Raw genomic sequence first — 26,904 nt, 5'->3', positions numbered from 1 at the left:
CTGTCCATCAGATCATGTATGTATATAGAGGATAATAGCAGTCTTGTCATAGTTCCTCTGAATGTTCCTGACACTAGTCTTGTCACTGATTAACTCTTGCCCTCAAGGAGGTGTTGAGGCCATATAGGACAATATTTTGGTTTAACACTTCATTTATTCATTGAGAAATAAAAAAATTATAATTAACATTGGGTTTAGAGGGAAAAAAAATCTCATACTTATCTGTTTAAATAGTTGAGAAAATCAAGCATCAATTCACAGTGTATCTAGGAACAGATATATTCGCAGTTACCAATGAATTTAATTTTTGTTCAGAAAAGAGTTTAATGCTCAGCTGTAAAGCTGTTTTACAATAAACCAGTGGAAATAGAATGTCTGAAAGCAGCAACAGTGTTTTCAGATGCAGATTAAAGTTACTTCTCTTTAACAGATCCTTCAGCCTTGAAGCAAAGTTCTTGAAAAGAAATCAATAAATAATTACAGATGTGTAACTGGACAACATATAATCACATAAATAAGTAGTTTTTAAGAAATGTGTGCAACATGTTCAGCTGGCAGTTTCCAAACATATTACTTATTGTGAAAATGATACATAACTAACTAAGTAACTAACACTAATTGTTTTTAACTTTCTGGCTTGTGGGGTGTGATTTTCTTTTTTGATGTAGCTCCAATTTGCCTCTATATGATTGCATGCAGATTAGTATTATTAAAACTTTCTCAAAGGCTGAAGTATAACTGATTAAAATTTTTTCATAGTGTTGTTGGATCAGATAGTTTACTAATTTTGTTCTCTTTGCTCAAATTTCTTTCTCACAATGAATGTTTATATATCCACACTTTGCAAGTGGAGGAATCAGTCAGATATTGTTGGTTAGAGCTATTCCTTATGTAATGATTATTGTTGGCTTTGCGCTTCCTTATTCTTTATTGTTTAACACTAAGCTAATTGGGTGTTGGTTTTTGATCTTTTTTAGGCCTAATGCAGACTAAAGATACCTAGGGAACCACAGATTTTGTGAAGCAATGATTAACATAAACATTCCCAAAGATGATAACACCACAAATAGAAACATCATTGTCGTCCATTTCTAATACAGAAATATTTTTAGAAACCACACCACATATATGGTTGTGGTATTTATTTGTTTTTATAATAGTATACAATACAGTATTAGACATTTTAATTTTTCTACGCAATAAAAAATACATTTTTTTTACAAAAATAAAAATTTGCATTACAACTTTTCAAATGACATGCAGATAAAAGAAAAGATGGTTTGTACTGATGTAAAACATGAAAGTACAGCCAAAATGACAATAGAAAATTTAAGAAATCAAGCTTTCAGGAATAGGATTGCTACTTCCATAAATAAGAGAAAAAGGAAGAAAGGGAAAGGACCTAAAATGCATGCAAGAAGAAGGAGGAAGAGTCACTCTATACCCAACAGAAAGAGAGACACATAAGGAGCAGGTACAAACTGAAGTCACAATACACTTCAGTAACTACCTAGCAAATGTTTTGAGTGTGTCTTCTCTCAGATGATTATGTCTCTCCCTTGAGCTTGGGTTCAGAGTGTCTACAACCTTTCTGCACATTCTTACCTACCGTACAACACCTATCCTTTCTTCTTTTTGTATTTATATTTAGAAAAAGTGCTTAAATTTTCAAAAGTTCAAGGTTTTTTAAATTTTATACTTTTGGTGTCAGTCTACTACTAAGCATTATTCCATCAAAACACATTTTCTATTATCCTGTCTGAAAAAGAGAAGATTGTTTTGAACATTCAAAAATTGTATCTAATGAATTGTTTTCACTAGCAACATCACATCCTTTTGCACTTGTGAATGTAACCAGCACTGCTCTGTAGATATTTTTTCCCTAACGGAATGTTTTGTGTGTGTTACTCCTATTTCTTGGTGTCATCCATTCCTTCTATGAATTATTCACATCAATCTGAGTCAAAAGACAATGCTCTGCAATCAGTGCAATGTTGTATTTATTGTTAAATGGATCATTGATTGTTGTATTTTATTGTGATTTGTTTGTTATGAAGGATATGTGTGTTTAATTGGGTTTGATTGTTTCGTGCATAGATTTTATATGACATATTCAGAAAGAGACAACTTACATTGTATAGATGTTGTTAAAGTGTTGTTTTATAATTTTTGTGTGGACTTCCATAATGAAAAACATGTACCTTTTGGTTATGTATGATAAAAAACAATCTATCTTGCCTCTAATCAATTTTTTAGGTAATTCTGTTTTTCAAATGTAATAATGAATGATGAACAAAAAATGATTGTGTTAATTTGTTAAATTCAGTGGCAAAGGAACAGTGCCTGTGCTTAGGATAACATGTTTATAATGAGCCACATCATAGTAACATGTAATGAAGAGTTGTAAATAGTAGTAGGAGGCTGTGATTAGATTATCCAAACTCTCGTGCAATAAAGTTTCCATTTGTTGACATGTGTAGAACATTTATGTGAATGTCAGACTAATCTTCAGATGGTCCTGTAGTGGTAACTTTTTTGTTAACCTGCTGGGTCATTGCAGTAAAAACAGTAAAATGTCATACAGCCCTTTTGCCTTCAGGTTATCAATACTGTTCTGGGAGAACTGTCTTAATTCATCATGATATGTTTCAAAAAAAGCCCAATAGTGTAGAAAAATATATGATCATGTTTATGTTCCTGAGAACTGTAAGAATACAGTATTACTAAATATGATTTGAAAATATCATTAGAATGTGTCATGTTCTTACCAGGTGAATGACATAAGAACTTTTTTCATGATTATGTTTGTAAACTATGAAGTGAAATATCTCTAGCTTTACAAATTGCTTCCCATCTTTTCTAAGCATTTACCACAACAGTGGCAAAAGTGACTTCTTCCAAAGGTTTCCTTTCAGTACTGAAATATGTTTTAATTAATAGCACAGACAATATATGAAGTTAAAGTGTTGGAGAGTTTACAGTGAATGAAACAACAGCTGTGAGGAGCTAAGACATGCAGGCAGATGAAAGGTTGAAACTTGAGAGGAGATGGATTAACAGGTTAACTTACAAATACATGATCTGATCTACTGAAAAAAATAGCAACTAGTGATACTGAATAAGCAGATCAGTACTTCTGAATGTGTTATAAGTGTTAGTTATACAAATTAGCTTTAAATTCAATTATGATAAAACAGAATAAAGTTTTTGAATTCACAGTAAATTTTTATACTATACATTTCAGAATAATCACATGACTCTGTCACCATAAAAAGTGAAAGTGAGTGTAGTGCCATATTACTGATGAAAGGGATAATCAGTAATTAAAGAGGTCCAGTTAATAGACTAAAATTGTGTGCTAAACTAGATTACTAACCCAAATCTTAGCTTTCCAAAAGTACGATGCTGCCAAACAAGCAACTGGACATAGCAGTACTTCCTGCTCTATCTTACAGCTTCAGCCTAATAGTGGTTTACTCCAGCAGTTCCTAACTCTGTACAGGATCTCCTGTTGTCCTGCAGGATTAGCACATCTGCGAGCAACACCAAGTGAAGTGGTATAGCGGTCAAGTCACTGGACTTCTGGTTATGTTGAGCAGGGTTCAGATTCTCTTCTGTTCATCTAGATTCAGGTTTTCTATTGTTATTTTAAATCACTTAATGGATATTTCCTTTCAATGGGCCAGGTTGATTTCTTGGATCATTCTTATTCAGTCAGAACTTGAGCTTCCTTTCTGATGATTTTGGTGTCAATGGGATGTTAAAAATTAATCTTCCTTATTCCTATCAAAGAAAAAGTATGGTGGAGAAATGTTTGTTTATTTTAGGATTTATTTAGTGAATGACACTTCAACCATATGTTCCCTGGTACTGGACCACATTACACAAACCGTATGCTGCACCAAGTCTTGGAAACACATCTTTGCTTTTCACAGGCAATGCTATATCAAATGAGTGCACTGAGCTTTCTGTTATGAATGTAACTGACAGGAATTCTTAAAAACCAGTTTTCCAGAAATGTTAATGTAGAAGTTTGTAATCACTTCTTTGCAAGTGAACTAAAATGTTTTGCAAAAGACGTAAAGTCTGAAATTTTTATTTTTTCTTGCAAATTTGGGGGATAAGGAGCAAGATTAAATTAAAATATCAGTATCCCTTCACAGACAACAAAGAGAGAGAGAGAGAGAGAGAGAGAGAGAGAGAGAGAGAGAGAGAGAGTGTAAAATAGTTGAAATTGTTTCAGTCACTCAAATACTTTGTTTCTGAGAATTTTCAAGAGTTCGAGTTTATCGGCAGCATTTTACCTTGCCAAAAATAATTAATCTGAACCTTGCAAACATTGGTTTTAGATTCTGTGCATGAAGGTGTTGCTCTTCTGTCACAGCTGGGAGGACATAGATTAATAACCTGGAATGTGAAAGGCTTAGCATTTTCTAGAAGATAGTAGGAACTACTGGGACTAACTGAAAGACTGAATATCCTTATTGAGCTGTGACTGATGACCATTAATTGGATTTGAAAGATAGTGAAGACTTGCAATGTTTTGTACTAATTGAATACCTGAATAAGTGAGCTTGAGGAATCAAAGCACTTGTTATAAAATTAATCAAATTATATTCTAAATCAAATGTAGGAAAACACCTGCTTACAGAGAGCAAAAATTGGTGCACATTGATAAGCTCACAAATCTAGTCTGAACTCGCAGTTCTTCCATTTGACACAGCAGAGGGAAAGCAATTGGAAGAAATCTGACTTACCAAGGATTAAGCTGGAATGTCAACCTCAATTCTGGCTCCAGGTTGTGGGTAAGAAGATGAAGGAAATTGACACAGAGATTCATTAGTAGACTGAATATGAAAGTAAGAAATATTACATATCGGACAGAAGGGGAAGAGAGGTCATGAATAGTAGTGTAGATTACCCACAAAAGGATAGAACTGAAAAGGAGGACAATAGAGTACATGTAATTAAAGAGAAGTCAAAAGCAGAGGCAGTAAAAAAACAACAGCAGCAGATATCTGTGGGAGAAAATAAAATGGAAATGAACTCGAAAAATAAAAACCATGTACAATACGTGTTAGTAGTAGTAGTAGTAGTGGTATATGAATAATAAGTAATAAAATTACACATGAAGGACTGTGGAGTAAGTTGGAAAGATACAGATTCAATTCTGGGAGCTGTAAAATCTTCTTTGTAAATAATTTATTTACACTGAAATTCTTACATAAAAGTGTGGATGGAAGGAAATAATTAACTACAGAAGCATATATTTTTCATTGTAATTTCTGCATACAGTATTTACTGGTGAGTAAAGTAGTAGCTAGAAATAGACTTTGTATTGAAACAACTCGGTCTCCTTCACATTATACCCTGCAGTTCCCAGTATAAGATGACCCTCCATCAAAATGGAACAAATCAAGGAATGTAAGACTACGAAACCTTTAGCTTAAAAACTACTTCTGTATGCTATTGTAATAATGTTACCCTTGGAAAAGGGGAAGGGCTTGCAAATGAAAATCTTACTCTACATACAGAGATGCAGTGTCATTCGAGCTAGTTACCACTTCTCAAGTTACACATTTCAGATCCTGCTTGTAAAACACAACTTATTTTACCTTTATGTATCTGTATGGAACAGAGAGTAGAAAATAAAATTAGGATTTGATAAAGATAAAAAGTAAACTACCATTCACCTAGTGTCAGCAGACAAAGATGACACAATGCAAAGTTAACATACATGTTTGAAAGAATCCTTTCAAAGAATGTGGATCTCTGATGTATTCAATATGTCATGTAAACATGCAGTGAGGTGATAAAAGTTAAGTGATACCTTCTAATGCCATGTTGTACCTCCTTTTGTGTGGCATAGTGCAGCAACTTTGCATGGCATGGACTCCAAGTCATTGGAAGTCCTCTGCAGATATATTGAGCGATGCTGCCTCTGTAGCCATCCATAATTGTGAAAGTGGTCCCAGTGCATGATTTTGTGCACAAAATACCCCCTCAGTTATCTCTTATAAATGTTCAACGGGATTCATGTTGGGCAATCTGGGTAGCCAATTCATTTGCTCTAATTGTCCAGAATGTTCTTCAAACCAATCAGAGACAGTTGTGGCTCAGTGACATGGCACGTTGTCATCCATAAAAATGTCCATTGTTGTTTGGGAACGTGATATCCATGAATGGCTGCAAATGGTCTCCAAGTAACTGAATGTAACCAAGGGCCCAATCAATTCTGTATAAACACGGCCCACATCATTATGGAATGACCATAAGCTTGCACAATGCCTTGTTGAGAACCTGGGTCCATGGCTTCGTGGGGTCTGCACTTCACTCAAATCCTACCATAAGCCTTTACCAATTGAATTGGGGTCTCATCTGACCAGGTGACAGGGTCCGACCAGTATGGTCACCGTCCCTGGAGAGTCACTGCAGGCAATGTATTGCTAGTGGCAAAAGCACTTATGTTGGTCACCTGCTGCCACAGCCCATTACCACCAAATTTGCCACACTATGCTAACGGATATGTTCACTGTACATCCTACATTGACTTTTTGTGATTATTTCTGCAGTGTCACTTGTCTGTTAACACTGACAAGTCTGCGCGAATGCTGCTGCTCTCACTCGTTAAGTGAACGCAGTGGGCCATTGCGTTGTCCGTGCGAGAGGCAATGCCTAAAATTTGGTATTCTCAGCACACTTTTGACGTTGTGGATCCCGGAATATCAAACTCCGTAGTGATTTCCAAAATGAAATGTCTCATGTGCGTAGCTCCAGCTACCATTCCACATTCAGAGTCTGTTAACTTCTGTCTTGCGGCCATAATCATACCGGAAACCTTTTCACATGAATCACCTGCGTACGCATGACAGCTCGACCAATGAGCTGAGCTTTTATACTTTGTATATGTGATACTATTGGCATCTGTATATGTGCATATCGCTATCCCATGACTTTTGTCACCTCAGTGTAAACATATGTACAAATGTGAAGTGTTACACAAGTCAACATCTAAAAAGCATAAGTGGAATGTTATGTTTGTGCACATCCCTAGTTTAACAAGGTGACTTTTAACTGTATTATTTGGAAATACCTGACATTGTTGGCTGAAGAGCAATCAGTTAATTCATTGAATAAAAACTTCTGATTTGAAGTTTTTTATCGCCTTGACCATGTGTATGTACCCAGGATTACTGGTTTCAACAGGTGTAAGCTGCTGTCTTCTGATCCACAGACTAAAGGTTATGAAATCATGCTGTGCAATAAACTGCACATTTGTATTTGTACTATTGTAACAGATTCATAATAAAAAGAGCATCTGTTACAATGGTATAATATAACCATACTTTTTGTTGCACAATTTGATTTCGTAACCTGTACTCTATGGATCTGAAGATCACAGCTTCGTCCTTATGAAATTAGTAATCCGGTGTACATGCATATGATCAAGTCAATAAAAAACTTCATATAAGAAGCTTTCTTCACACTGTATTGGATGCATTTGTGACAAACCTGTTTTTATTTTTAACAAACGTGTGGAATTGCTACATATTATCCACCATAATGTCCACATTGCATGCATAACACAGTCCTAATGGAACAGAATTTACAACACAAAGTCTTTTGATGATCAGAAGATGATAGTCTTAACTGTTGAAACTGGTCATCTGGAATAAATGTTATTGAATATGACCTTTGCTGTTAAAAATTTCTTCAGAGAAAATACAGACCACTCATTCCAATCTGTAATTATGAAAAATTTAAATGGGGTTGTTGCTATCAGGTTGTCAATATTTGTCCCCAGATTAGTTTGTTATCAAACTGGACACTCTGGAAATATATTCACTACATAAAAATGTATACAAGTAATTATCTAACAAATGAGATTGCTCTAGATCAGTTGCTGCTTTGGCTGGTAATGTAAGTCGCTTTTAAAAATGAGAACTAAATGTGTATTAAATACAAAACATATCCTTATAAAGATTAACATCGTTTTCAGTTGAAAAACAATGATTCACATTTTATGAAAAATAGCTACATGTGTAAAAATTTGTGTGTATAATTTTCCTACTTTTTCCCCACTAGTCAGTCTTACTTCTGTAACAGTATTAAAAACAAGAACCCATATATAATGTACAGAAAGAAAATTAAATTCTATAAGTTGTAGTAGCTTTGCAGTGCTCTGAGAACTAAATACTAGGCAAAAGAATGAGAATAACAGAGATAAGGAATAAGTTACTTAACATAACGTGTCAGTAAGACACACTGGTGTAGGATAAAAGATTATGATTTGAAAGATATGTCCTGAACGTAGTGTGCCATTTATCTTCTTGCATCTTAAGAACTTTTACCACTCATTAATGCCTTTATTTACTGCAATTTTGCTCTTGTTCCCAATAAAAGAACACTAGAATTTCAAACTGGAAGCACCAGATTTGAGTTTCCGTGTATCTTGTGGTCCTTGCAACACTACTTTACATCTGAATCTACCACTGTGCTCGCCACTGTGCACACTGTAATCAGTCAAGCATTGTCTTTACTTTCCCTACAGGAGTGATATGTAAGGATTTGTTATACACTCCTGGAAATGGAAAAAAGAACACATTGACACCGGTGTGTCAGACCCACCATACTTGCTCCGGACACTGCGAGAGGGCTGTACAAGCAATGATCACACGCACGGCGCAGCGGACACACCAGGAACCGCGGTGTTGGCCGTCGAATGGCGCTAGCTGCGCAGCATTTGTGCACCGCCTCCGTCAGTGTCGGCCAGTTTGCCGTGGCATACGGAGCTCCATCGCAGTCTTTAACACTGCTAGCATGCCGCGACAGCGTGGACGTGAACCGTATGTGCAGTTGACGGACTTTGAGCGAGGGCGTATAGTGGGCATGCGGGAGGCCGGGTGGACGTACCGCCGAATTGCTCAACACGTGGGGCGTGAGGTCTCCACAGTACATCGATGTTGTCGCCAGTGGTCGGCAGAAGGTGCACGTGCCCGTCGACCTGGGACCGGACCGCAGCGACGCACGGATGCACGCCAAGACCGTAGGATCCTACGCAGTGCCATAGGGGACCGCACCGCCACTTCCCAGCAAATTAGGGACACTGTTGCTCCTGGGGTATTGGCGAGGACCATTCGCAATCGTCTCCATGAAGCTGGGCTATGGTCCTGCACACCGTTAGGCCGTCTTCCGCTCACGCCCCAACATCATGCAGCCCGCCTCCAGTGGTGTCACGACAGGCGTGAATGGAGGGACGAATGGAGACGTGTCGTCTTCAGCGATGAGAGTCGCTTCTGCCTTGGTGCCAATGATGGTCGTATGCGTGTTTGGCGCCGTGCAGGTGAGCGCCACAATCAGGACTGCATACGACCGAGGCACACAGGACCAACACCCGGCATCATGGTGTGGGGAGCGATCTCCTACACTGGCCGTACACCACTGGTGATCGTCGAGGGGACACTGAATAGTGCACGGTACATCCAAACCGTCATCGAACCCATCGTTCTACCATTCCTAGACCGGCAAGGGAACTTGCTGTTCCAACAGGACAATGCACGTCCGCATGTATCCCGTGCCACCCAACGTGCTCTAGAAGGTGTAAGTCAACTACCCTGGCCAGCAAGATCTCCGGATCTGTCCCCCATTGAGCATGTTTGGGACTGGATGAAGCGTCGTCTCACGCGGTCTGCACGTCCAGCACGAACGCTGGTCCAACTGAGGCGCCAGGTGGAAATGGCATGGCAAGCCGTTCCACAGGACTACATCCAGCATCTCTACGATCGTCTCCATGGGAGAATAGCAGCCTGCATTGCTGCGAAAGGTGGATATACACTGTACTAGTGCCGACATTGTGCATGCTCTGTTGCCTGTGTCTATGTGCCTGTGGTTCTGTCAGTGTGATCATGTGATGTATCTGACCCCAGGAATGTGTCAATAAAGTTTCCCCTTCCTGGGACAATGAATTCACGTTGTTCTTATTTCAATTTCCAGGAGTGTATATGCATAGGTTCCTCACTTAATACTGGCTCTTGAAACTATGGAGATAGATGCTAACTACAGAGCAAATGGTTACAAATGTCTACCATTTCAGGTTTTTCGGCACTTGTATGACATTCTTCTCTTGGTCAAAAAAATCTACCATTCATACTGCTCCTCCTTGTGCAGATGGAGTAAGCAATTGTCTTTGTAAACTGACTGAATTTTCCTAGTATCCTACCAATGAATCAAAGTCTGCCACATGATTTATTATGACTGAACCTATGTGATCATTCAATTTCATATCCCTGCACATTGTTACAGCTAGGTGTTTTTATGAGTTGATTGATTCCATTTGTGACTCAGTGATATTGTAGTCATGAGATTCTAAGTTTTTGTGTGTTGTGGAGGGCACAGTTACGTGTTTGTGACCAGTTAGAGTAAGTTACCAACTTTGCAAAACTTTGGAATTTTATCAAGACCTGATTGAACATTTGTGCAGCATTTTTCAGATGGTACACCATTGTGGAAAACTACATGATGTGCAAGAAGTAGTCTGAAATTAGGCCTACTATTAATTCTGTCTGCCAGGTCATATATGAGCTTAGCAAGAGTTCCCAACATGGTACAAGTGGAGTTGCTTATATCTCTATCACTGACTCTCCATCCAAGATAACATCCTGTGTTTTCCCTCCCAAGAAATCCTCAATCCAGTCACGTATTTTGTATGAGACCACATATGACTGTAATTTTGTTCGTAAGAATTGTTATGGTACTGAGTGACATTCTGTTCAGCAGTCAAGAAATACTGCATCTGCTTACCTCTGTTGATCCAAGGCTTTCAGGAGGTTATGTGAGAAAAGCGAAAGTTGGGTTTTGCATGATCAGTGGTTTGAGATCCATGCTGGTTGGCATGGAGGAGGTAATTCTGTTTGAGGGAACCAGTTGTGTTTGAGTCGGAGTAAGTTCTAGGATTTTACAACAGATGGAGATCAATGAGACTGGGTGCTAGTTTTGTATAAGGCTTCTGCCGTCCTTTTCATAGACTGATTCTGTCATTCTGCATTCTATTTTTTCATCTACCTGTATATGATGTTTTATGTATATAAGACAGTATCTGCACTCCTTAATCTTCTTTTGATTCCTAATTATCTCTCCCCTACCCCTTCCCCTTGCCCCCCTCTCCCCTCCCCCTTCCCCTTGCTCCCCTCTCCCTTTCTATCCTTGCTTTTGTTTTAAGGGACAAATGCTACGTTTATTCCTCTTAGTATTTTGAAGATTCTAACATCAAAATTTCATCTATTTAACATCCCAGTGATCCCTCTACTTACTCTTTCCTTAATAACAAAGACAGGGGTTTCAGAGTTTGATGCTTATGTTGAAAATAATATAATTTTTATTTTTTAAGTCTCTCAAGAAACTTATTTTAGCAACAACATCACCACTTATGGTCTTGAGAAGAAACAAATCAAAGTTTATGTATTTTCCTTATTTTTATTAAATAATGTCCCATGTAATTACATTGTGAGGCACCTCATTATGTAGGGAAAAATATTTTAATTTCACAGAAGAAGGCAGTAAGACTAATCCAGAGAACTCATTTGTGGTCTTCTTGTGCACACATTTAAGGAGTTATGTATTTTTGCTGCAAAATTTGTTTATTTATTTAGCAGTCCATAGACATTTTAAAATGTATGGATGTTGTCAGTTCATGTACATCTGCATATTTACACAGTTTTTGTTACATGTAGTTAAACATTGTGAGACATAATTTATTTACAGTCATTTTTGCTCCTTATCAAAAAATTACATATAGTGAAACATTGTGAGACAAAAGTTATTTACAATTGTTTTTATTAAGGAATTCACTTATAGTGTAAAAACAGAGTTCCTGCAAATACAACTTAAGATTTTTCCTAGAGTAGTACATTTTATCTGTTTCTTTTATTTTCTGTGGTAGCTTGTTATACAGTTTTGAGTATAATGCATAACGTAATTTTTGTTGTTGTAAATAACCCATTACTATTCAAAACCAATGTTGATTAATATAATTTTTCTCCTGGTGTTGTAATTAACTTTCTCAACTCTTCAATTAATTAGCATTTAGCTCATAAAGGAGTAAATAATTTTGCTGTCTTAACCTATCATCTAATGATGTAAAATGTCTGACAGATGGCAAAATGAAATTGAAAACAAAGTTGAAACAGGTTTGTTAGGGTACAGTTACTGTTCTTTAACAGAATATTATTTAGATATTGCTGTCATTTGTATTGGAACAGAATTCCATATTACTTCAGTAATAAAACTGTCACTCTCATTATGGGGATCAGATGTGAGATGTAAAGTGAATGCAGACATCTATGGATCCAAGACCCCTTAAAAAATGATTGCTTCATATAAGTAGGTGTATTGAATGTCCTTGGTTCACTTATTGAAACCCCAAGCCTACAACATATCTACCATTGTCTTCATCACAAAAACAACTGACTGTCAAAGAAGTAATGTAAACAACAACAGTATGAAATAGGATAAGTTGCTGCTCACTGTGTTCAGTGGCAGGCAGGTACATTTAAAGTGCATTCAGAAGTAGACTAAGCTACTTGTCCAAAACTTAGACTGCTTTTAAATATACCACAAGTACCTGCCTGCAACTCAGTAGCTCCTCTCTGGTGAGTAGCATTCAACCCATTTCAGATTATTATTATTATTATGCCAGCTTGGATTTTCCACTGTCTGAAGATGCAAATAATGTATTTGCACCTACTGCTGCCAGAAACTATATTGGTGCCAATGATAAATCATTCAGTGTGTTTTTGTTTTCATTATGATGAATACTACAGGATATACTTCTATGCAGTCTCTTGGTGTCAAGTGCATGACTCCATGCATTGCTGAGTGCATAACTCTACATCTACATCTACATACATACTCTGCAATCCACTATACGGTGCATGGCAGAGGGTACCTCGTACCACAACTAGCATCTTCCCTCCCTGTTCCACTCCCAAACAGAATGAGGGAAAAATGACTGCCTATCTGCCTCTGTACCAGCCCTAATGTCTCTTATCTTATCCTTGTGGTCTTTCTGCGAAATGTATGTTGGCGGCAGTAAAATTGTACTGCAGTCAGCTTCAAATGCGGGTTCTCTAAATTTCCTCCGTAGCGATTCACGAAAAGAACGTTTCCTTTCCTCTAGAGACTCCCACGCAAGTTCCTGAAGCATTTCCGTTACACTCGCATGATGATCAAACCTACCAGTAACAAATCTAGCAGCCCACCTCTGAATTGCTTCTATGTCCTCCCTCAATCCAACCTGATAGGAATCCCAAACGCTTGAGCAGTACTCAAGAATAGGTCGCACTAGCATTCTATAAGCGGCCTCCTTTGCTGATGAACCACATCTTCCCAAAATTCTATCAATGAACCGAAGACGACCATCTGCCTTCCCCACAACTGCCATTACATGTTTGTCCCACTTCATATTGCTCTGCAATGTTACGCCCAAATATTTAATCGATGTGACTGTGTCAAGCGCTACACTACTAATGGGGTATTCAAACATTACAGGATTCTTTTTCCTATTCATCTGCATTAATTTACATTTATCTATATTTAGAGTTAGCTGCATTGCTATCCACCCTATCCAAAAGATCATTTATGTAGATAGAAAACAACAGTGGACCTACCACACTTCCCTGGGGCACTCCAGAGATACCCTCACCTCCGATGAACACTTACCATCGGGGACAACATACTGGGTTCTATTAGTTAAGAAGTCTTCGATCCACTCACATATTTGGGAACCAATCCCATATGCTCGTACCTTAGTTAAGAGTCTGCAGTGGGGCACCGAGTCAAACGCTTTCCAGAAGTCAAAGAATATGGCATCCGTCTGATACCCTTCATCCATGGTTTGCAAGATATCACGTGAAAAAAGGGCGAGTTGCGTTTCGCAGGAGCGATGCTTTCTAAAGCCGTGCTGATGCATGGACAGCAACTTCTCTGTCTTAAGGAAATTCATTATATTCGAACTGAGAATATGTTTGAGAATCCTGCAACAAACCGATGTTAAGGATATTGGTCTGTAATTTTGAGGATTCGTCCTTCTACCCTTCTTATATATAGGTGTCACCTGCGCTTTTTTCCAGTTGCTCAGGACTTTACGTTGGGCAAGAGATTTGCGATAAATGCATGCTAAGTAAGGAGCCAATGCAGTAGAGTACTCTCTGTAAAACCAAATTGGAATCCCATCAGGACCTAGTGATTTATTTATTTTCAACCCATTCAGCTGCTTCACAACCCCAGGGATGTCTATCACTATGTCCTCCATACGGGAATCTGTACGAGACTCAAACGGCGGTATGTTTGTGTGATCCTCCTGCGTGAAAGATTTCTCAAATGCTAAATTTAAAATTTAAGCTTTCGTTTTGCTATCTTCCGTTGCCAGGCCAGACTGATCAGTGATTGACTAGATGGAAGCCTTCAACCCGCTTACCGAGTTTATGTAAGACCAGAATTTCCTTGGGTTTTCAGATCTTTTGCTAAGGTATGACGGTCGTAATGGTTGAATGCTTCATGCATTGCTCTTTTTACAGCAGCTCAAATCTCTACTAACTTTTGCCTGTCCTCATTCTCCCTATCTTTCTTGTACTGCGAGTGCAACTGCCTTTGCTTCCTGAGCATTCTGTGAATTGCGCTGTTAAATCACGGTGGGTCTTTTCCATCCATAACCCACTTTTTCGGCACATACTTGACCAATGCGTGATTTACAATGTGTTTAAAATTTGCCCATAATTCTTCCATGTCCATGTACAATTTACAATTGTTTTTATTAAGGAATTCACTTATAGTGTAAAAACAGAGTTCCTGCAAATACAACTTTTGGTCATTATTTACCTTCTTGAGGTAAAATATTTAGTACTGCAAATTCGACCACATAAAAGTAAATGTTCTATGTAACATGATCCAACACAATGAATACAACACTTATAGAATTCTCGACTTGTTTAATCCATACTTCCATACTAATATTATTAAATGCAAAAGTAACTCTGTCTGTTAAATTTTTGTGACTAAATTGCTGTACAGATTTTGGTGAAATCTAAGAAAGAACATAGGCTGCCTCCCCCCCCCCCCCTCCCCCAAAAAAAAACCCTAAGAGGTTGAAATAGGGAATGAATTATCTTTTTCTACATCAGTGAACATAAACCATGTTACAATTATTAAATTTGTTGCATAATATACATGTTGTATAATGTATAGCTACTTCAGTAGCACAGTGCGTCACAGATGCGCACTTCTGCCCATGCCCCTCCTCACACACCATTCAGCAGCGATGCTGTATGTGTCATTGCGTCTTGCATTGTGATAGTCATGGTGGGGGGAGGAGAGGAAATTGGGGGATTACGGGTTACGCACACCCAAACAGGCAGACGAAGTGAGGGCAGCTGACATTATTGCATGTACAATAGCCTACTTAGTTATCATCACTTGTAACAAAACTACTGATTTGTGAGAGCAACCACAGGTAACAGCTACTTCATTACTAAAGTTTTTAGTGCTTGCTAAATACTTCTTCATGCTCTACTTGCTGAAAGCTCATATGAATCATTTGGTTTTTTTCCCAATTTAGGAGGGAAAGCCAATGGAATTTGGTCAGTCAGGAAATCTACAAATACCATTAGCAAATGGAAATATAATGAAGATTCCATTAGCCTCAATTAATATTTCTGAAGAAGTAAACAAAACAGGTATATGGAAACAAGTTAATGAAGGAAATTACAAAGAGAAAGAAGAGAAAAAGAAGAAAAGTCCTAGTAAAAACAGGTAAAATCTTTAACATGTAATTAAGTGATATTATATTTAGAAAAATGCATATTTTTGGAGAGAATTATAATGCATACATGAGAGTAGTCAACCGTTACATGACAATTTTTTGTTTTAGCCTCAGCATCTTGTTTCTTATTTGATATTATTATGATGTATACATTTATATGAAGAACAGTTATTAACTTATTATTTTAACATGTATTCTTGAATACATTATCAGTAAAATGGATACATTATCAGTAAAATATCCTGAGATAAAAGAGGTCTTTCAGTTGGATAGGATGTGTAAACAGTTCTCATGTCCCAAAGAACTGGAGCTTATTACTGTAATTACAGCTGTAAGTGTTATAGCTATCATACTCAGCATTTACTTACAAGCACAACAATTTGGCTTAACTTATTGCAATGGACTTGAATACAAAGAGTAGTGGTACTTACGCATGCAGAACTACCTCAATAAGGATTTGCAGTGCACTTATGGATGTTTTTAGTGATATGATTCGACTGGCCTAATCTGTATTGTAAAAATTACTTTTGAACTAGATTAACTTTAAAGGAAATGTACTGTTTTCTGAGTTACAAAGAACTGAAAGACTAAAATCCCAGCATTTTGTTTGGTGAAGATATTTGAAGTAGTGCTGAGTGGAAAATGACTGGATGAAGTCTCTCTGAAAGCTTCATTTCTTGGCATATCAATTATAGCTTGGTGAACTACACTTCCAAGATTTATACTTTTCTCATTCTGTTACAGTAATATGTAAGTTATTAACACCTTTATTCATTATTAAATATTCAATATACAAAAAAATCTTTGGCATTACAGACCTCATAAAATAATCAATCAGTGTTTCAAAGAGTGACCTTCATCAGTGTAAGTAATTACTGAGGTAATGCGACATTAACTTTAGTATATATCTTCACTCTGGCCCTATAATTCCTTAAAAGCCACACAAATAATATTTGCAGTATGGCTGAATATCAGGAGTGGTAGGATAGTAACTAATGTTTTTTATTGATAAATAAATTGTTAGACAAAATTTTTGGTCATTATTTACCTTCTTGAGGTAAAATATTTAGTACTGCAAATTCGAACACATAAAAGTAAATGTGGCAACACTATCCTAGTTTTTGGAACTGTTTGTTTTGAAAGCTAGAACAGAGTCATAACTTTTGTTTTTATGTATCTATTGGCAATACTGAACATTTCTGCTCCTGACAGTAAGCTGTGATCAACAGTTGTGTCCTATAAGTTATTACTTTCCTCAGTTGAGTTTGTCATTATTGATTATAATTTACAAGGGAATTTTAGTAGCTCACTTTGGTGACTCAGGGGGAGCAATTTTTGTGATGTGACACTGCACTCGTGCTTGAGATGGATCAGTACAATGTTTTCCTCTGCAGAAATGTTTACAGCCAGATGTTATGAGACAAACTTTGTGGTGCAGTCTGTCTGTATACATGTTGCAGCTTGAAACATAGATGACAGAAGACTGTAGCCATCATTATTGTTCATGTTGGTGGTCCACTAGACTAACTTGCTCTCCTCTCATATCTTTCTTTCAAAGATACAACACTGCCTAGGTAACATGTAACCTCCCCAAGCTATTGATATTTAAATTTCTGAAATAAACCACTTTCAGTTGTGTATGAATGTTCACAGGAAAGGTTTTATGATTTCAGATCAAATCTTTGAGTGTGCATCTACGAGAGAGGAAACACATAAATGACATTCAACCTCCTCAAAATAAAATACTGTTACCGACGACAAGCAGGCGTCACAGTTCATATTGACCAGCTGAAAACAGTTTTTCACCTCATTTACCTACAATGAAAAGAACAAAATAAGAAAACAAGGAAAGGTAAAAACCCAGCTAGCAACATTGAAAACCCACAGTTAAGAAAACTCATTTCCTACCAGGAAGCAACCTTCCAAATGCCCAACCCTGCAGGGTGACACTGATAATCGATGTGCTTTTGTGTCACAAAGGGCACTAGTGCCACCATATACAAAGTGGGGAAAGTTACAAACATTTTCACATGTATCCAAATATCATGAGAATAACTGAGGCCCACATTATGCAGCATACCCACATAAACTGTAAAACCTTCAGCATCAAAGCTGTTACAACCAAATAGACCAGATGCAAGAGCATAAAACAGGAAGTCAAGAATCAATAACAAAGCAGTTGAACAACTGTGACATTATGTCCTTGAAAGGCATCAAAGTTTGACAGTATATTGTAATGTGTTAACCCGGCCTGATTGTTGAGGGTGTGTTGGGGGTATAACGTTAGACTCCAAATAATTTAAATCTCTTCCAGAATGTTTAAGGTCTGACCCTTTACTTCTCTGTGTAGGACTTTTAAATTATTAGTTACGCCTGTTACGGAGGGGCCAGATTCACATAAGTGGCTATTTAAAGTAGATTTTGAATTCCTCAGACTCTAGTGTTGTAGGAACCTAATACCAAAACCTCTGCCAATCTGCCCCACATACATGGCAGGACAACTGTCACAACTGATGCAGTATGCACCAGTAGTGTCAACTTTTCACAGACTACCTTCTCTCTATTTACAAGTCTTTGACCAAGATTCTGTGGGATGAAGAATGCTGGCTTTATCTTTTTCATCCTTAACTTTTTGCCTACTTTCTGTTAAGTCCTGCCAAAGTATGGTATTCTATGATAACCAGTGAACTCATCTTCCCCTTCCTACAATGCCTGTCGTATGATTTCATTACCATTTGGCCTCTGCTTTTACCTAGTGTATTCTTTGTTAAGCAGTATCCATTATTAATATTCTTAATCATTGGAATCATATCCACTATCATGTGTAACATGCAGAATACACAGAAATTCTGAGTCATGTGCCTCCTTAGACAGGGGTACACTGTAAAGGTGGGCAACATTGACGTAAAATCTGCCATCACATATGCAAAGGGGTGATTATAATTGTGGTGTAAAACAGTATCTGTCACTGTAACATTTCTAAAAATGTTGTAGTCAGTCCTTGTATCCTACACTGAAATTGTTGGAGTTAAGTAAGGTAGCCATCCTCTCACTGTTTTCTTTGGTAAACTGCACCTTTGCATGTATAGCATTCACTTTATCAACAAAATCACAGCATTCCCTCTTAGAACCATTGTACAGTAGAAATATGTTGTCTATGTATCTGCACTATAGTATAATTTTACTAGTGTAGGTGTGAAGCAGAGCACCAATATCACTTTCAGACTTACTCATAAATACTTTACTTAGATCTAAAAATTTCTCTATAGGATACAAGGTTGAGTGTGATTTTTAGAGAGGTACAATGATGGATACTGTTATACACTGCAGTCCTATTGACCCTTTTGCATACAAGGTGGCTGCTTTTAAGTGAATTAGAGTTTGATAAATAGAAAAGAGCATTGTTACCTGCAACAGTCAAAAGAGTGCTTCATTGGTGTTGCATATTTTAGCAATTTTGATTGGGATAAACTTAGGCTGCAATGTTCTTCTTCAGCATGCCAGTGTATAAGTGTGTACAGAATCAGCTAAGTGAAAAATCCATGCAGTGTGCACATTTGTTTACATATAAATGCCAAATTAGGAATTTTCCCTTGTGTGTACAAGATCGTGTGTCAATTTAAAGTACTACTTTTGCATATTTTATGTTGGCATTGCTTCTGCGGAATCTTCACTGATTGCATCAATACCCATTTGTATTGTGATATATTGTGAAATTTTGAAAATTTGCAAGTGCCGTGATAAACTAGTACTGTTATCATCAATTGTAGGCTTACATTGTGCTCTTTTAAATTTTTTTAGAACAGGCCTATCCTTGTTAAAAACAAACATTCTTTAATTTCTTTGTAAAGTTGTGTGAGAAACAGGTTAGTTTGAGAATTTCTGGATGCTTACAAAACTATATTTTCGTAAGTTTCTGATACAAGTGTTTTGGATACATAATTTCTTTCATAGCAAATCAGTATTTGTGGTTCACAGTTCAGCCAAAGAATATATCACCCTTGAATTTCATCGTATATCAGTGCAAATAAACATGTGTTTTTGAGACTTTTCGGAAGCTGGCATCATCCTTTGCATTATCTATGAGCACTTCGTTGCAAATTGGCATTTGTGGTTTAGTTACTGTAGCAGATTTTCTAACTAACATATTAATTCTGTTTTCTCATTTACTAACAATTATAATTCACATCAAAACATTTTAGGAATCTAGTAATTTTTACCACGGGTTCTTGCTTTGCCTTGATAGAAATCTCATTTTTCAATTCTTAAAGGGAATTCACAATTTTTTAGCTCAATAGATCAAAAGATAATCAGTGGGCTTAAGTTAAAGTTATTTCTCCACTGCCTTGTAATACGTTGCACCAGCCAAAATGCAGCCCCATTGCATATACGGTTCTCAAGCACTGGATGAGTTGGTTGACTTTCATAAGCAGCTGGAAATCGCCCTGGCTACTGTCAAATGATTGGCAGTTGCTGTGAATTGGTGTGTTGGAAGAGCTCCAGAGAGTCATGTCCCTGTGATATCTGTACCAGAAGTATGTCAAGTACTATCCTCTCATGTGAATCCTGCCTCCTCTACAGAAAGTACAGGAGCTGTCATTACCTGTCACATGACTGCAGGTGGCATGTCAATGGTAGATCTAGGCATCCTGTACAGGGTGGACAGAGACCACGGAGGAGTCAGGGTGTTGTACCTATCTCCCTAATCAATAAGTTTGAGGTCTTTCACTGAAACTGAAAGTGAGGCAGTGGGCTCACTCCACCTGTTTCAATGAAACCTGTTTCGTTCAGTGTCAGGAGGTGGCAAATGAAAAAGGGTAAGGGGTCTATCAATCATCGACAGTTCAATTGTTTGATGAATGATGGTACCCCTTAGGAAAACTGCAACAAGGGACAGCAAAGGACACCAGCTGCACTCATTGTGTATGCCTGGGGGCCTCATTCAATAGGCTATTTCAGCAGCCATTGAGGGAACAGGGTGCAACCAATTGCAGGTTGTGGCACTCGTTAGAACAAATGATGCCTTTCATCTGGTCTCTGAGGTCATTCTGGGGTCATTCCGGCAACTGGCAGAGAAGGTTGAGAAGGCCAGTCTTGTGTGTGGAGTTTCAATGAAGCTCACAATTTGCAGCATTGTCCCCAGAACTGACCATGACCTTTTGCGCTGTTGGGTTGAGAACTGTAGGCTTCCCCTAAATAGGTCAGGTGTGTGGTACACATCACAGGCTGCCACTCAGGTGTGTGGGGTGCACACAAGGGTTTCTTAGATTAGAGGATTCTCCATCCAGTACAGATAACAATAGCTGTAGGAAACCCAGAAGTATCAGTGTAAGATCGAAAGAAATGCCTCCCACAGGTGAGAGAGTTAAAATCCTAATGGTAAACTGCAGAAGCATTCGCAACAAAGTGTCATAGTTTTAAGTGCTCATAAAAAGCAGTAAATCTAACATAATACTAGCTAGGTACAGAAAGCTGGTAGAAACTTGAAATTGATAGCAGTGAGATTTTCAGGGAGAATTTAAATGTATATCGAAAGGATAGGCAAATGGGAAATGGAGATGGTGTATTTGTTGCAGTAGACGAGAAACTCAGGTCCACCAAGATAGAAATTGAAGCTGCATTTGAGATTGTTTGGGCAAGACTTGGTATCAAGGGTTGATGTAAAATGATAATTGACTCCTCCTGTTGCCCACCAGACTCATCTCCTGATGTTACCAAAAACTTTGAAAACCTCAGTTCACTTGTACTTAAGTTCCCCAGTCATACTGTAATCATCAATCAAGTGGGAAAATTACAGTTTTGTTAGTGGTTAGTGTGATAAGACATCCTGTGAAACTTTACTAAATGCCTTCTCTGAAAACTACGTAGAACAGGTACTTAGGAATTCCCACTCATGATGGAAAAATATTGGATCTAATGGCAACAAAAAGACCTGATCTCTTTAAGAATGTCCACATTGAAACTGGTATCAGTGACCATGATGAGTTAGTGGCAACAATAATTGCCAAAGCACAAAGAACAACTAAACCAAGCAGAAAGATACAGTGTACGTTCAGTAAACTAGATAAAAAAAATTGGTAGTGTCATATCTCAGTGAGAAGATTGAAACTTTCAGCACAGGGCAGGAGCATGTAGAGGAACTCTGGTTCAAGTTTAAAAGAATAGTTGACCATGCACTGGTTAGACATGTTCATAATGGGCGGGAACCTGGGCTATTGATAGAGAGATGCCGTAGAAATGCATTTGGTTGTCAAGAGAGCGATGTGTGATGCCTTCAGTGACTACTGTACCTGAATATTGTCAAGTGATCATATCTAAAGCTGTTAGTGGTACCAAAGTTAGTGTTAAAGCCCTATCGAAAGAGACAGGAATTGAAAATGAGGATAGCAAAGCAAAATCAGAAATGCTTAACTCCATTTTCCAGTATTCCTTTACAAGGAAAAACCAAGGAGAATTGCCCCAATTTAATCTTCTTACCACTGGAAAGCTGAATGAAATAAGTATTAGTGTCAGTGATGTTGAGATACAGCTGAAATCATTAAAATTAAACAAAGCTCCAGGCCCCGATGGAACTCCTGTCAGGTCCTATAGAGAATCTGCGGCTCAGTTAGCACCTCTTTTAACTGTAATCAAGTGTAGATCCCTCAAACAAAACAATCTTGCCCAGTTCTTGGCAAAAGGCACAGGTCACACCCATCTACAAGAAGGATAGTAGAAGTGATCCACAAAACGACCGTCCAATTTCCTTGATATCAGTTTGTTGTAGAATCTTGTAACGTATTCTGAGCTGAAACATGATGAGGTATCTTGAACAGAATGACCTCTTCAGTGCCATCCAGCATGGATTTTGAAAATATCAGTCATGTGAAACACAACCCAGTTTGCACTTTTCTCGCATAACATACTGAAAGCTTTGGATCAATGCAATCAGGTAGTTGCAGTATTTCTTGATTTCTGAAAAGCATTTAACTCAGTACCAGACCTATGCTTATTGTCAGAAGTACAATCATATGGGGTATCAAGTGAAATCTGTGAGTGGATTGAGTAGTTTTTGATAGGGAGGCTGCAGCTTGTTATCTCGAATAGAGAGTCATCATCAGGTGTAGAAGTAACTTCAAGTGTGCCCCACTGATGTTTGTTGGGACCATGCTGTTCATGTTGTATATTAATGACCTTGCAAACAATATTAATAGTAAAATCAGGCATTTTGCAGATGATAGAGTTATCTATAATGAAGTACTACCTGAGAGAAGCTGCATAAATATTTAGTCATATCTTGATACAATTTCAGCATGATACAAATATTGGCACCTTGTTCTAAATGTTCAGAAATGTAAAATTTTGCACTTCACAAAATGAAAAACAAACATAGTATCCCATAACTATAACATCAATTAGTCACCGTTGGTATCAGCCAACCCATACAAATACCTGGGTGTAACACTTTGTGGGGATATGAAATGGCATTATCACACAGGTTCAGTCGTGAGTAAAGCAGATGGTAGACTTCAGTTTATTAGTAGAATACTGGGGAAGTTCAATCAGTCTGCAAAGGAGATTGCTTACAAGTCACTCATGTAATTCATTCTAGAATATTGCTCAACTGTGTGGGACCCATACCACATAGGTCTAGCAGGGGATGTTGAACGTATACAGAGAAGAGCGGCACAAATGGTCATAGGTTTGTTTAATGATGACACAATGTCATAGAGATACAAAGGAACTGGAAGACTCTTGAAGATTGACGTAAACTACCCCAAGGATGCTGGCTTACGAAGTTTCAAGAACCGGCTTTAAATGATTTCTCTAGGAATGTACAACAACTCTGTCTGCCCTTGAGTCTGGTCTATCTGGTTTTAAAAGATTTGTATGGTGAAGTATTTTGTAATTTGTATGATTATGCCATGTAACAGGGGCCTCAATCATTCTCATGATATTTGGATATGTGTGAAAATATTTGTAAATTTCCCTGCCATGTGTATGGTTGTTTAAGAGCCCTCCAACAGACACATGAGCAAACTGACTATCACTTAGCTCTATACACGGTGAGGCGATTGGAAGATTGCTGTCCACCACGTCCTGATATGAAGTGAGTTTTCATAGCCATGGGCTTTCAGTGTTGTTAGCTGGGGCTTTTGCTTTTTCTTGTTTTCTTATTTTGCTCTGTTCTTTTTAAGTAAACAAGCTTTTAACATGTCAGTTTTTCATCTGGTCAATTTGAACTATTATGCCCTGCTTGTTGCGGGTAACAGTATTTTATTTTGAGGAGATTGAGTCATCCCCCTTCCCATACCAGGGCTTAAATGTTTTACTGATGTATGAGTGTTCCACATTGGTTGTTACGAGCATAGATTATTAGGACAGGTATTTGTTTTATCATACTGTTGATTGTATGTTTCCTACCTTGTAGACATACACCTGGAGATGTGATTCAATATCACAAAACCAGTCATGTTCCTGTAAAAGTTAAAGTATGGCTGAAAGTAGTTTATTTCAGAAACATGGATTACTTCAGCTGCAGTTGCCCTCAGCAGGAAACTGTATTCATATTTACATTTATTCTGATATTTTGCCACTGCAGATTTATTATGTTATCTGAGCCATGCATAAAATTTTTACCGCTTCTCCATAGCACCATATGACAAAAAAAATATCATCTTAACAAAGCCAGCATTTTTATTGCAGCAGCATGGCACAAAGTGCTGATTCATTCGATGCTTTCATGAAGAACAGCTTGCTTAATGTAAAAGTGTACAGGCCACCAAGTGGTACACCAGGATGACCACAGTCTACAAAGTGCTTATCAGCACTTATAGATACTTGTGCATTATATCACACCTCTACCCTCAGTAGAACAGTTTCATATTACATAAGTTGAAATAGAGTACTCACCAAAATGTGATGCGGACTACATAAAACTGGAACTGCAGAAGCTGCGTACCTCTTCAGAGCAAACTGATTTAGTGGAGAAACCATCAATGATAATCATGCCCACTAAAAATGAGTTACAGAGTAGAGGAATTGGAATAATTGTGCATCACTCTTCTAGCCCTCATGCAGGAAACTACAAACCACGTGGGCAAAATTCTGCACCAGATGGGCAGTAAAGCAATCTACCACGGCAAAAAAAAAAAAATATACAAGGTGTACAACTTTGCTTCCGCCATTTCTTCCCCAACATTTGAGGCTTTAATGAAACAAATTGGTTACACATGTATCATTCAAAGTATTTTCCATTGCTGGCCACTACTTTCTCCCATCTTTCAGGCAGTGTACAAATCCTGCGTCGAAAAAATTGTTCATCTTTTGAAGCGATCCATGAATCAATCCAATTTGTGACTTCTTCATGAGATCGTAATGTTGGTCAGCCAGGCCTTGTGCCATTGATCTTAGCAGGTGATAGTCAGAGGGAGCAATGTCTGGAGAAGACGGTGGGTGGGGTAGGACTTCCCATTTTAATGTTTATGAGTGCATTTTGACCTCTTTTGCAATGTGTGGTCGAGCGTTGTCATGCTGCAAAATCACTTTATTGTGCCTCATGCTGTATTTCGGCCATTTGTGTTTTAATGCTCTGCTCAGATGCATTAATTGCATTCGATAATGAGCACCTGTGATTGTTTCACTTGGTTTTAACACCTCATAGTACATGATGCCAAGATGGTCCCACCAAATGCAGAGCATGATCTTGGAGCCTTGAATATTCGTTTTGGCCGTCGACGTGGAGGCATGGCCGGGATATCCCCATGATTTTTTGCAATTAGGGTTATCATAATGAACTTATTTTTCGTCCCTGGTCACAATGTGGTGCAGAAATCACTTCGGTTTTTGCCTCTGAAGCAACTGTTTACAAACACCGTTCAACGTCTCTTGGTTTCAGCTCACACGGGATCCAAGTTCCTTCTTTCTGAATCATGCCCAAAGCCTTGAGACATTTTGAAATGGCTTGCTGTGTCACTCCCACTAATCGTGCCACTTCTTCTTGAGTTTGACGCGAGTCTTCTTTCAGCAATGTCTCCAATTCTGCATCTTCGAAAACATTCACTCTTTCACCACTGTGGCGGTCTACGATGTTAATATCACTGTTCTTGAAACATTGAAACCACTCATGACACGTTCTTTCACTAATAGTGTCCTTACCATATGTACTTGAGAGCATTCAATGAGACTCAGCCACTGTTTTCTTCATATTGAAACAAAACAGTAACACCTCGTGCAAATGACGAGAATTAGTCTTGTAAACTGACATTTTCAAACAAGAACAACTTTATGATGCAGACACAAATCAACTAATGTTTGGAGGAGGTTATGTTGACTGAGTTCCAGGCTAACTGCCTGACGTTTGCAATCTGTTTCTTTCGACCGCTACTTACCGTTGTCACAACCTATCGGCAAATGGCAGAAGCAAAGTTGTACACTTTGTAAACTTTCTGAGGTCAGCCATAGATGTTGCTTTTGTGATGACAGTTCTTACTGCAGATTATTGTACATCATAGAGAGCAATAAACTGTCAGATTATGGCTAAAGAAGCACAAATGTCATACATGGCTTCGACAACACAGTTTATCCACAGTGTCAGAATACCAAAATGAATGCAGAAACTTGTATAGTTTTTGAAGGCTTGTGTAATCTTTAGATGGTCATTTACAATCAAAAGAAAAATAAGAGAAGTGACCAATACAGTCAAGCAGCCTACTATCATGAACCAACCTTAATGATGGTTGTAAGTAATTATTGTCTTGGCTGTGTGCAGTAACCAGCATAGACACTGACTACACTCACATGGTTGCCCTGTAAAGCACAGCCATTAACACTTAGGGGAAGGCACACAGTGTACTGACCCCGGCAACATAACAGCCACCAAACATCACAGGAGCAACACTGTGTCACAAAAATAACTCTTTCCTTAATCTATAAATGTGGGTCAATAAAATTCCATCTCAAATCCCAGTCAGTGAAGAACATCAGCTCACTATGTTTCCATTATTGACACCCAGTCTTGTGATGACTTTTATTTACGCTTCTTATAAGAAATTATCAAGATAGGAGCAAAGACAGGATGTTGAATTTGCATTGCCTCAGCAGTATTTGAT

The 26,904-nt window shown here is 38.0% G+C and overlaps 1 protein-coding gene across 9 annotated transcripts in view; it reads left to right on the top strand.

Annotated features, from left to right (window-relative positions):
• Positions 1 to 26,904, top strand: part of LOC126161747 (sodium bicarbonate cotransporter 3) — a 1,146,839-nt gene that overhangs the window by 1,080,927 nt on the left and 39,008 nt on the right. For 8 of the 9 annotated variants that reach the window (XM_049917795.1, XM_049917789.1, XM_049917788.1 and 5 more), the window contains one exon: positions 15,611 to 15,804. In XM_049917795.1, coding sequence (XP_049773752.1) covers positions 15,611 to 15,804 — 194 coding nt within the window. Of the gene's footprint in view, positions 1 to 977; positions 3,157 to 15,610; positions 15,805 to 26,904 lie in introns of those variants that run through there. The other variant, XM_049917797.1, reaches the window with a different exon arrangement.

The sequence above is a fragment of the Schistocerca cancellata genome, chromosome 2 (assembly GCF_023864275.1).
Source record: "Schistocerca cancellata isolate TAMUIC-IGC-003103 chromosome 2, iqSchCanc2.1, whole genome shotgun sequence".
Taxonomy (NCBI): domain Eukaryota; kingdom Metazoa; phylum Arthropoda; class Insecta; order Orthoptera; family Acrididae; genus Schistocerca; species Schistocerca cancellata.
The sequence above is the reverse complement of the archived record's forward strand: the minus strand, read 5'-3'. Positions and strand labels throughout refer to the sequence as shown.